The following is a 13519-nucleotide window of genomic DNA, read 5'->3' as shown; positions in this document are numbered from 1 at the left end:
TAAATGCTGGAGAGGGTGTGGAGAAAAGGGAACCCTCTTACACTGTTGGTGGGAATGTAGTTTGGTGCAGTCATTATGGAAAGCTGTGGATATTCCTAAAAAAAAAAAAAACAAAACCTAAAAATAGACTTCCCCTATGATCTAGCAATTACCCAGAGGAAACTCTAATTCAAAAAGATAAATGCACCCCAATGTTCATAGCAACACTATTTATAATAGCCAAGAAATGGAAGCAAACTAAATGTCCACTGACAGAGGACTGGATAAAGAAATTGTGGTATACACATACACACACACACACACACACACACACACACACACACACACACTGAAATACTACTCAGTCATAAAAAAGAATGAAATAATGCCATTTGCAGCAACATGGATGGACATGGAGATCATCATACTAATTGAAGTATGCCAAAAAGAGAAAGAAAATTACCGTATGATATCACTTACAAGTGGAATTTTTGAAAAATGAACTTTTTTACAAAATGACTCATAGACATAGAAAACAAAGTTAGGTTTCCATGGGAAAGTGGGTAGGGAGGATAAACTGGGAGTTCGGGATTTGTAGATACAAACTACTATATATACAATAGATAAACAACAAGGTCCTACTGTATAGCACAGGAATACAGTATCTTGTAATAGCCTATAATGAAAAAGAATATGAAAAGGAATATATTTATGTATAAATGAATCACTGTGCTATACACCAGAAATTGATACAACATTGTAAACTGACTATACTTCAATTTTAAAGAATTATGCATAATGACCTTGATAGATCAGAATAATACTCAGCACACTATAACCACTTTAAAAATGTTGGATGAATGAATCAAAATAAACATGAGTGTTATACATAGGATGGCTGGTATCTCTTCTCATTCACCTGAGGGAAAAACAAGAGGGAAAAATGAACTTGAACTAGAGAATCAAGACCACTGATGAGAATTAGAAGGAAAATACCTAAGAAATGGCCGTCAAATTTTAGAAAGGGTTTCCCCAAAATGCTGAGGAGTCTGCATAGACTTTGGAAGTTAAGGTGAACTACTGCTTACCAACAAGAGAATGAGCAAGCCTGGTGATACTATCATGTATGATACAGATGCATACTACTTTTCACATTCAAGTCCAGAGTAAAAATAAGTTTCATCTGTATGGCACATGACCATATTTGAGATACTTTAATATGTATTATTTCATTTGACCCTCAAATCATTATCTTCACTTTACAGATTAAAAAAAATACAGAATTAGATGTATTTTATATTTCTCCACCCAATTTTGCTGCAAGTCTAGTTATTTTTGTCTTTTTATAACTAAAATTATTAACATCTTTAAAATAATCTAATAAAAAATGTCAACAATCAAAGTTTTGGGTTTACTAGTGTGACAAAATGACATCTCAATTACACATTATCAATCTACTGAGCCTGAGATGATTTACATCTGTAAGACTTTAAAATTATCTGCATTAGTTTGGCAGATAAAATAACGAAATCACTCATTTTTATTATGTAATTGCAATCTGTATCCAAGTATTTTCAAAATAAATTGGAACCTTTAAAATAAACATGAAACTTCTATACCTGAAACTTCAATTGCTTCTGAGTGAAGAATATTAAGTTTAAAAAGTGAATTTTTCCCCAAAAAGCACCCATTAATTTGTCTTCCTGAATAGCAACTTTTACTTTTAAATGTAATTTATCTTTACAAGCATATATTACTTTCTGTGTTTCTGAAATACTATTCAAAATTTTCCTACATAAGTTGCAACTTGACTACTCCTTGATAACCTATCTTTGAGCTTACCATTGCAGGTCTAAATACATTTATCAGTTTAATGTGAGGTATTTTTAAACTTATACTTCTTTCAATTTTTTAAATTGAAGTATAGTCAATTACAATGTGTCAATTTCTGGTGTACAGCATAATGTCCCTGTCATGCATACATATACATATATGTTTTCATATTCTTTTTCATTAAAGGCTATTATAAGATATTGAATATGGTTCCCTGTGCTATTCAGAAGAAATGTTTTTAATCTATATTTATATATAGTGGTTAACATTTGGAAATCTCAAACTTCTAAATTAACCCTTCCCACCACCTTTTCCCAGTAACCATAAGATTGTTTACTATGTCTGTGAGTCTGTTTCTTTTGTAAATGAGTTCTTAGTGTCCTCTTTTCTCTTTTTTAGAGTCCACATATGAGTGATATCATATGGTATTTTTCTTTCTCTTTCCAATTTACTTCACTTAGAATGACAATCTCCAGGTTCATCCATGTTGCTGCAAATGGCATTATTCTATTTTATCACTGAGTAGTATTCCACTGTATAAATTAACCACAACTTCTTTATCCAGTCACCTGTCGATGGACATTTAGGTTGCTTCCATGTCTCGGCTACTGTAAAACTTATAAATTATAAATACCTTTCTAAGCATGCTAGTAAGAAGACAGCATGACCTAGTCTGGAAAACTCAGTACTGACAGGCATAAAATCAGAACTGAATTTTTGGGTTTGCTATGGACACATTATATGTTCCTAAATAACAGGTCACAATTTTCATATTCCATTTACTTTAATGTGCACAGCTCCTCCGTGTAAACTACTTAACAGAGCACCCTGCATGCAGTAGACAATGTAATATTAACTGACTGATTATTAGGCTGTGTTTTGAAGTTGGGGTGAGAAAACCTGGCTTTTCGTTTCACAAGACCTCATTTTTCTTATCCGTAATATGAGAAGACTAAACCATAAAAGACCTACACTGTAGGGAGGCTTACCTTCGAAGCCGACTGAGATGTTGACTAGTGAGCAGGAAGTTTACTGGGATGTGCTCTGGAGAGGATCACTCACAGGGGCAGGGCAGAAAGAGAACAAGTCCTTGACCGACCCCAAGGGGGCACTCTGAAGCAGAGATAGCACGGTAGAGTTGTTCTGAATTGAATAGGGCCTTTACAACCCCTCATCAACCAGTTATTGGATGCAGGTTGCCCTGTATGAGGTGGGTAAAGTAACTCTCTCCAGCTGAGGTAAGGGTAATCTCTAGAGGGAGACAGCTTTGAGGGTTCAGTCACCAATATTTGGCAGAGCTGAGGGAATGAGTGGTCAGTCCTGAAGAGGAGGATCTACGCAGTGCACCAGTGTCCACTATTAATGAGTCCCTTCCAATTCTGTATTTCCTTTGGCTTTCATAAACAGTCAAAGCTAAGTCAACAAAAAAATCTGTCTGTGATAAAATAATACATACTGTAAGATTCCATTTAGATCACGTTCAAGTACAGGTAGAACTAATCTCTGCTGACAGAGGTCAGACTAGCCATTACCTTTGAGGCGTACCAAATGGGAAGGGGCATGAGAGAACCTTCAGGGGTGCTGCTAATGGTCTGTATGTTGATCTAAAGTATACAAACATAAAAATTCACACACACAAATATCTATATGTGGTTTTTCCAAAGGCTCACAAGAGAAGAGAGTCCATAAAATGCTGTTAACATTTTCTAAGATAAACACTTGGCATTGCAATGTGTAAACTGAACATAATTTTTAAAGCTTATAGTTTTCTATTATTGTGATACTTTGACAATTTTTTTACTTCTTTTGTAATTCTGATGAACAAAACTATTTTAAGTATTCATACTCAAGGCCAAATACTTCAAAAATGAAACAAGACAAATGATAAACTTGGGTAACAAGTGGGCTTAAGTAAGCAAATTAAAATAACAAGATAGTACCACTGAATAAGGACTTGCAAAACTACCATCTGAAATCAGAACTACAGTGAAGATTTGGATAAATTACGGCTTATGTCAATTATTTTAAAAGACTAAGTATAGTACTGCCACCTAGCAGACAAAATTGATAATGACCAATTTCAGTTCCGAAAGGTTATGTATATGTATCTTACAGAAAATACAGAAACGCTGCATTATATATTATTCAACAATACTTGCCAAAATAAAACCTAACTACTATCCACCAAATTTAGACAACAGCTAAAAAATCAAGTACTTTGGTTCTCAAACAAATCATATAATTTCTAAAATAGCCGCTTAGGACTCAAACAGTAACACTAGTATTGGGAGCTTCAGAGCTTCCCTGGTACAAATCCCATTCCATTTTAAAAACAGATTCTCTCTACAAGATTCCACGGCTGTAAGTCCCCAGATACAATCTCTGAGGAGAAAAATGGGCAATGCCCAGATGTACTCCCTAGTTGCTCTTCCCTAAAATCTATTTGGAGACTCAGTGAACTCTAAATAAAGCAAATGCTGAGAAAGATAGAAGCACAAGGTATGCTAGATTTTGTATAGAAGTTTTAAGCAAAATGCACTTAAGGAATGACAAAGTCTTTTCTCCTTTAGTGATGTCTGAACATCTGGATTCTAACAAGCAAGGGGCCCCAGTCCTCTGTGCTAGAACAGCAAAATCTCCCACTTTATACTCCACCTCCTCCTCAACCCACATTTTTTTTTCTTTTTTACTGAGGCATCAGCTTACAGAGCTCGAAGTCAAAGAGTAAATGAATAACTAGCTGGGACCCTTTCCACAAAAAATGGAGAAAACCTACACTATGCCCATACTCTAAGGGCACAAGGGCCAAGGAAAGATCAAATAAGCCTGGAGAATACATGGCTGCTGGGGAGACTAGGCTACATAATAGATGAGTGTCATGTCCTTGACACTTTTCTGGGAAAATAAGTGTAAAGTCCTATCATTTTATGGCATCTGAACATTCTCACCCAAACAGGGTCTGCCAGCCTAAGCACAAATGAAAGGATACACAGCCACCAGGTAAACTTAGATAGCCAAAGAGACCCTAATAATTACCACATCACTTACTGGCAGACACTATCATGCTATGAAACAGCCTAACATACACAGAGTAACAGTACAGCACAAAGAAACTAGTACAGGATCACATGATCAAACATAACTGAGATACATCGACATGAAAGGATCATGGCTCTAGATGGGCTTTGTCACAAACTAGCTATGTAATCTAGAGCAGAGTCAGCGAAGTATAATTGGAACTATGGAGTGGGTCAGGCACTGAACTAAGGGGTTTACATCAATGAAAACACCTAACTAGTAATCAGGAGAGCAAAGTTCTAGCTAAGGTTTAGGCCAAGCCAATTCACATCTCTAGAGCACAGTCTAAATATGTGTATTGACTAGAGTGGTGTATCCAGAGTGCGTTCTACAGCACAACAACAGAATAACTGATACACGACTCAATAAAAGGGTTTCACAGTTTCAAGTAAGTGCAGTAAATATCCCTACTATAAACCACCAACCTTAGAGATTCACAATTCACTTCCATTAAGGTTCTGAGAAGTGCTTATAGTTACATTTAATTTTAATAAACCAAGCCAATGAATCACTAAACCGCTTTTTCTTCCTATAAATATTAACACTGAAAAACATTCTTTGCCATTCCTAAAAAAGTTAGAGAATTACAATAGTCTCCCCTAATCTACAGAGGATATGTTCCAAGACCTCCAGTGGATGTCTGAAACTGTAGATAGTACCAAAAGCTAAATATACTGTTTTCTCCCTATGTTTATACCTATGATAAAGTTTAATTTAAAATCATGCACAGTAAGAGAATACCTGAATTGCCAGCATCATTGTTCTTGCACTTTGGGGCCATTATTAAGTAGAACAAGGGTTCTTTTGAACATAAGCACTTCGATACCCCAACAGTAGATTTGATAACCTAGACGGCTGCTAAGTGACTGATAGGCAGACTGATAGTTGGACTGATATCCAACGTACATACGGAAGACAAAAGGATGACCCACGTCCTAGGCAGGACAGACTGGGATTTTGCAAGATTTCATCATGTTGCTAAGAATGGCACACAATTTAAAATGTATCAACTGTTTATTTCTGGAAATTTCCATTTCATATTTTCTGGCAGCAGTTGACTGTGGGTAACTGAAACCACAGAAAGCAAAACTGGATAAGGGGGGACTACTGCACTGTTTGACCCAGCGATTCTACTCTGGGTATATACCCAAAAAAGTGAGAGCAGGGACTCAAATAGACATTTGTACATCAATACTCATAGCAGCCTTATTCACAATAGCCAAGTGGTGGTATCAACCCAAATGTCCACTGACAGACGAATGGATAAACAAAAGGTGGTTTATACATATAATGGAATATCACTCAACCTGAAGAAGGAATGAAATTCTGATAGATGTTACAACATGTACGAACCTTGAAGATATTATGAGGAGTGAAATAAGCCAGACACAAAAGGACAAATATTGTATGATTCCAATTATACGAGGTACCTAGAATAGTCAAATTCATAGACACAGAAAGTAGAATAGTGGTTACCAGCAGATGGGGGAGAATGGGAATTTATTGTTTAATGCGTATAAAGTTTTAGTTTGAGATGATAAAAACGTTCAGGAGATGGATGGTGGGGATGGCTACACAATGTCAATATACTTAATGCTACTGAATTGTACACTTTAAAATTATTAAAATGGCAAATTTTACATTATGTATATTTTTCATAATAAAAAATACCCTCTTTGCCAAATTCTGGGTGAGTTTTCTCTTATTCTAATATTGTGTGATTATGAAACCACTAAATAGTCAATATAAATTACCTTACCTCAGCTATACAACATATTGACCCCAAGGCTTCTCCTCGAAAACCGTAAGTTGTCAAAGTTTCAAGATCCTCATGACTGTTTAACTTTGAGGTGTAGTACTTAATTGCCATTACGGGTGCATCAACAGCCTTGATACCCTCACCATTGTCTCGCACCTCAATTTTATCAAATCCATAGTTCTCCTATGAAAAGTTAAACAATAACATTTAGTATACAAAGACATTAAACTATTATCACATTTAAAAACAGTAACACAAGTGAAATGTTGTCATTTCTCTTTTATGGAAGCTTAACATTAAGGAAGTAAGAGTTTGAATTCTTAACTCTATCAATTCCTAGTTACAGTATAACGGGAAAGTTCCTTGTTTTCCCCGGGCTCAGATTCAACTGTAAAATAAGGAAATCAATCTGATCTTCAAGATTCCCTTGAATTGTTTCAGTATAATAGGTATTTATGTTTAAATTTATGTTTAAACTTGCCTAAAAATATTCTTCTCAATTATATGTATCTTTGTGTATATAATCTCTCAAATTAAACAAAATACCTTCACCATCAAAAACAACATCTGGTTCTACCCACTAGGAGTCTAGCAATTATCATTATTCAACCAAATTTTTAATACTTTCCCCCTTAAACTATTTATTGCTTTCATAAGTAAATAAATATTTGCTACACTATAACTTTCTCAATGTCTTTCTGCAAATAGTCACCTAACAGTAAACTGCTGAGAAAAGACACCTAATTTGGCAATCTCTGTGATTTTTTAATGAAAATGGAGAAGGAAAAACAACTCAAATAACAGCTTAGTACTTGTAGTCTAACACTAAAAATATGCATACATAACATATACAAAATCTAAATTACTACAGTGATCACACTTTCTATGAATATCATATTCTAAATCTGGTAGCAAGCTTCTATCATAAGCTTTACTTCAAAAAGTTTTATGTCTCTGGACATAAATGTAAATTATAAAGGGAAAAAAATTTTTCCTACAGTGACTCTGATATTTAAAAATACCATAACATCTTTTAAATAACATAATCATATAATACTGTATGTGTCATTACTTTTTAGATAAATTAGAAATACCAGGTGTTGAGGGGAGAAACCTAAGATTTAGTTCCTTATCTCTCTCTTAGGCTAAAATTATCCTGGGGGGTGGGGAGGATTTGACTCAAATGGTAGAGCACATGCTTAGCATGCACAATGTCCTGGGTTCAATCCCCAGTACCCCCTCTAAAGTTAAATAAATAAATAAACCTAATTACCCCCCCTAAAAAATTAATTAAAATTAACATCCTGGGACTAGCCTGTCTGCTTCATTTTACAGAGAAATAATTAACTACATAAATGCAAATTTTTCAATATAAGTAAGAACTCAAGTCATGCAAGTAAAATAACACAAAGATCTGTTTAAATGTTTAAAATAATACCAATTTGTTTAACTTATTAATTATGAAAACATTCCTAGTCAGAACAGTTACTGTATGAAACTAATAAAACAGGTCTTATGTATTGCAACACAGTTATTTATTTTAAAATTCTACAAAGCAGAAACCAGTAAATGTCAAGAGACAAATATATAGCAAGATAAAAATGTGTACTTTACTTTTATGAGAGGACTTCTGTTAGCACTGTAAAAAAAATTTTTTTAACTATTTTTTCCCTAAGGAACTTTAAAAACAAAGACATATGTTTGTTTGACTAAGATTCTTAAGTGAAATTTGTCAGATATAATCCACTAATTCTATTTAATTATTATCAAGTGTATTCTAATCCGACTGAACTGACTACATAAAATGTCTAAAAAAAGAAATTATCTTTCTTTGGGCTTTATTTAATAATATTTTTCATGTTTATAAAGCTTTCACTATATTATTTAAAGACAAAGTACAGATTTGATATGGTATAGAAAGTGGTTCTCAGCAGCAACTACAAACTTGTCAGAAATGCAAATATTGGGCCCCACCTAGAATCTGAAATTCTGTGGCCCAGTAACAGTTTTAACAAACTCCCTAAAATTATTCTGATACACCCAAATGTAGTGAGAACTCCCACATAAAGGGAAGATCTAGAATGTGTTTTAGGATCAGAAAGACCTGGACTGTAATCTCAGTTCTGTTACTTACTACCTACATTACTTTGAGAAAGTTCTTAGAACCTCAATTATTTGTAAAACGGGTACAGGAGTAGCTAATTCATAGAATTTTTATAAGGAGCAACTGGGATTACACATATATAAAATATATGCATGTGTATATGAAAAGGGAAGGTCTCTTTCCTACAAAGGTATTCATATCAGTATTATTTCTAATACCATACCAGAAATAACATGAATATCTGACAATTAGGAAATTACAAAAAAGGTATTCTTACATTCAGTCAACCAAATCTATTTATCATTTATACACTAGACATTGGGCAGCTATAGAGGGTACGAAAAAGGAAAAAAGTATAGGCCTTATGTCCATGAGCTAGTAATTTATAATAGGGGAGGCAGACATGCAAACTAGTTTTAATAAATCATAATAAATAAGACAAATCATATGAATGCAAATGATTTAATATGTAGCACCTCAATTAAAAAAATGTGAAAACTATGAAGCAACAAGGGACACAGTTCTGAAATAAGATTAGGTGGAAAAATAAAACACAAATGAGAACATGAGAATATATATAACAAGTAAAAATGAGTAATCAAGGATAAGTATTAGTAGAAAACATGGACAAATCAAATTCATGCTTTAAGTGATAGAATTCTAAAGTATAAGTTTTCGTTTATAATTTCCTTTAGCGTTACTATAATACTGATTTAAATTAAAATTTATTTTTAAGAATTTATTCTTAAACAAGACAAAGGGTCCAGTATCCTAAGAATGATTTACGGGTACGTAAAGAAAAGAAAGGTAATAGTTTTAAGGAGAAAGCATCGCTCCAATCCTTTTTTGCTTTAATGATACTTGGCAATGTCTCAGGAACACTCACCAGTTTAACGTCTATGCTTGTGGCGCCGGCATCCAAGGAGTTTTCAATGAGTTCTTTTACAACGCTGACCACTGAGGTGATTACTTGAGAACTTGAAAGGAGTCGAACTGTTGCTGCAGGCAACTGTTTCATTCTAGCTGTTAACAGACTACCTAGAAAATAAAATGTAAGTTGTAAAAATAAAAATTGTTAAACATTCCTAACAGAACTGATAGCAAAAACAACAATAATAATAATAGCAGCCCACATTTATAGAGCTTTACTGTATGCCAGGCTCTACGGTTAAGCAATGCAGATTTAAATCATTTATTTCTTACAAATACCCTTTAAAAAAGATTCCATTAACACCTCCATATTATGAGACTAAGGCACAAAGAAGTTAGTTGGTAAATCACACTATATTACTAATAGAGGAATGATAAGAGCAATTGTGAGTGTAACATATGATCTGCCTGGCTGGGAATGACCAGGTGGTGCTGTCAACTGATATGCAGATAATGTTAGTCAGTAACATGCCTTTATTGTAGTCTCATTAAACATCATCAGTTATCTATGTTTTGATGAATGTCTCTTTTAATTATTGAGCTCTTTTGGAGTTAGGATATCTAGACCCTAGAATTACTGTTAATCTAAACTAGTCATATCATATCAGATAACTATCCTCTACACTACTGTGTGTCTAAAACATCACTAATCATGTGGCTCCTCAAAGCCAAAATAAGAAAAGGTTCAAATCTCTGTGCTGGCGTTCAAGGTCCTCTGCATGTTGATTCAACTTGTACATCCAAAATATCTCTGCCAGTAATTGTTCTAGCCATGAAATCTTTTGTCTGAAACCTTCTCAAACAAAGAAAATAAAAAATCTCATATGGAAATTTGTAAAGTTTGCAAAGAATGGGGTTTGCATCCACCTTAATGCCTAATTTCAGAAAAGATTTCAGGAAAATAAAAAATACTAGCTTGGCAACATGTAGTTCCTCTAGAGACAAGATTTCCTTTGACAATCCCTAGGTACTCCCTTAATTTACCATGACTAGTTACATGCTCAGATGATTTGATCCTATGGAATCTAGGTCCAAAAGAAACAACGATGCCAAAAACAAACAAAAGAAAGTTTCTGTTTGGGATTCTTTCTCAGGCAACTAAAAGACGTAGGACAAGAAGGGTTACACAAAGCCAGAATAAGTAACTGAGCAAGAAATGGAGTATAGTCATTACAACAATACATAGGATTTTAAGGAATGCATTTCTGCAAAGAAGTCAACATATTGAGTTTGGAATGGTGTTAACTGATCACAACTCATAACTACAATTATATTTTGCTTTGTACAAGGCAAAGATGATATTAGCACGATGGAAATATATACCAGACCAGAGTCTAAAAAAACAGGTTTAGGGGTTCATCTTTATAACCCATAAACTGAAGTTTACTTAAATCCCTCTGTAAAATCAATTAATCACCTATATAAATGGAGATAATGGCACATTGATTTGCTGTGAAGATCAAATAAGAAAATACACATAAAATGTTCTGTAAATGGTAAGGCCATATAAACTATGCAGTATTATGACAAGGATGATCATTATGTAACGAAACCCTGGGAATTCTTTTCTAACAATTAACTTCTAAGTAAGCTATATATTCAATTTAGTTTTGGGGTACCCAGTTTTAAGGAGAGTAGCTGTGAACAACTACCTCTCAATGGTTTTTTTATTGCTCTCAAAGGTTGGGAGGTCTTTCCAGTCAGTTAGGAAAACAGTGGACAGTCAGGCTGCTCCACTATCTTAGAAGTCACACAAATTAGTGCTGTCACAGCAAAAGGCACCCTCTGTACTCTCCCCAAGCTTCAGACTGGCCCCAGGTCTAAAGATACAGAACTGCTACCCAATATGGTAGCCACAAGACACTTGTGGCTACTGAGCACTTGAAATGTGGCTACTCCAAATGGAGATGTGCTAATACACTCTGGATTTCAAACTTAGTATAAAAAATACATAAAATTTAATTAATTTTTTACATTGATTACAGGATGATACTCTGGATATAATGGATTACATAAATAAAGTACATTCTTAAAATTAATTTCATTTTTTTAACCTTTAATGTGAGACTACTGTAAAATTTGACATTATATATGTGGCTTATATTATTGTCCTATTGGATAGCACTGAATAGAGCACTGGTTAAAACAGCAAGCTTTGAAACCACACTGCTTTAGTTCTAGCCTAGCCCTTACACTAAAAGCTATATAATGCTGAGAAACTTAAAATTAAACCCTAAACTCAATCACCTAATCTACAAAATTAACATAATAATGATATCATATGGCAGTGGTGAGGAGTAAGTAAGATAATGTATATTAGGGTGTTTGGCATATACATGATAAAAGATCCCAGGATATTTGGACTATATTGAGTTCCTCCAAACTCCTAAATGAATATCCCACACTTAAAACCCCTATCACCACAGGGTCTAACCCATGGCTTGCTATACGGTTAGACTGGGGTTTAGGAAGTCTTTTTCCTTAGTTTGAGAGTCCCAGGGATCTAAGAAAAACACCAGTCAATCAACTTTTGGGGTATAAACCTAGCCTCACCTCCACCTTCACTCCTTCTGCACAATCTCCTTATTAATCTCATGATCTTTGTCTCATTCTTTATAATCTCTCTTTCGAAATCTTCTATTCCACTGGCCCCTCCCCAAATCCTTATTTTCATCCCAATCTTCCTTATTCTTCTAGTTTACTGAGCAGACCATACCATGAACTCTCATCTCCACACACACCTTACCTCCTCCACGACACTGTGTCCTTTGGTTTCTTAAAACATCTACACTGCTACCCATATTCTTCTTCCTTAGTCTCAGACCAATGTCTCTTTGTCATAAGCTAACACTTTCACCTAGTTTATTTAGTTCCCACTCAGAAATCTTAACCTTGAAAGCAAAAACAAACAAAAAGTTCTTCCTGCTACCCTACTATACTCCTATGATCACTTTTTTTCCTTTATGAAGTCAAACTTGAATAAGTATAGTCACTGTCACCAATTCCCTATCACTAACTCATGTCTAAAATCCTTGCAAAATGGCTTATACAACCATTATTAGGATTCTTTTGTCTTCAAGTTCACCAAAGAGCTCTTAAATCATCAAATCCTTTTCTCAGGACTCATGTTCCTTGGCATCCCTGAAGCAGGTGACACTGATGACACTACCTGATTCTCAAGGATTTTCCATCTATACCTCTTTGATCTCTTCGTGTTTTCTTCACTCTCTTCCCAGAAAAATGGATATTCCCTAAGCCCTCTTCTCATATATCCTAAAATTCAAAGCTTTGGTTCTAGCATAACATCTAAATCTAAATCCCAAAAGTTATCTCTCTTTCTCCAAAACAGTCATTTCTTACAAACGGTGTCATTGCTACCACAAATTAAATACTTGTAAAACAGAACTTATTTTCCTGCTCCCCTCCCCAAGGCTCCCACTTAACTTCGCTATTTCTCTTAATAACACACTATCCTTAGTGACTAAGGTCAAAGACTTCAACCTTCCTTTATCAGCAGTCTCACCTTATTTGCACCTCCACTTTATCGTAATGCAGTATTATTTATCATTCTAGACCCAGTTTTCAGTACCATTTGTAACATGGTCTTGTCTGATCACCCAGCCAGGAATGATCCTTTCCTTCCCCTACATTCCTAAGGAATTTGGCTGGCATCACTCATGGAATGCTTATCACACCCCTGCCCTGACCTGTATGATTTCTGAATGCAGGGACTTATACATTACACATTTCTGGATGCAACACAGAATAATCAGACCACTTCACTCATGGTGAATACTTCATGAAAATTAAAGAGGGGACCACAAAAAATAATTTTA

General features: G+C 34.6%; 1 protein-coding gene across 8 annotated transcripts in view; it reads right to left on the bottom strand.

Annotated features, from left to right (window-relative positions):
• The window catches only part of PMS1 (PMS1 homolog 1, mismatch repair system component), a 108428-nt gene that overhangs the window by 73610 nt on the left and 21299 nt on the right, over positions 1-13519 (bottom strand). For all 8 annotated transcript variants that reach the window (XR_012507090.1, XM_045520444.2, XM_074364023.1 and 5 more), the window contains 2 exons: positions 9640-9791; positions 6650-6832 (listed from right to left, as the gene is read on the bottom strand). Coding sequence is in view for 7 of the 8 variants with exons in the window: in XM_045520444.2 (XP_045376400.1) it covers positions 6650-6832; positions 9640-9771 (315 nt within the window). In the remaining variant the exon portion in view is untranslated. The remainder of the gene's footprint in view (positions 1-6649; positions 6833-9639; positions 9792-13519) is intronic.

Source organism: Camelus bactrianus, chromosome 5 (assembly GCF_048773025.1).
Source record: "Camelus bactrianus isolate YW-2024 breed Bactrian camel chromosome 5, ASM4877302v1, whole genome shotgun sequence".
Taxonomy (NCBI): Eukaryota; Metazoa; Chordata; class Mammalia; order Artiodactyla; family Camelidae; genus Camelus; species Camelus bactrianus.
This window is presented reverse-complemented; position numbering and strand designations above follow the sequence as displayed.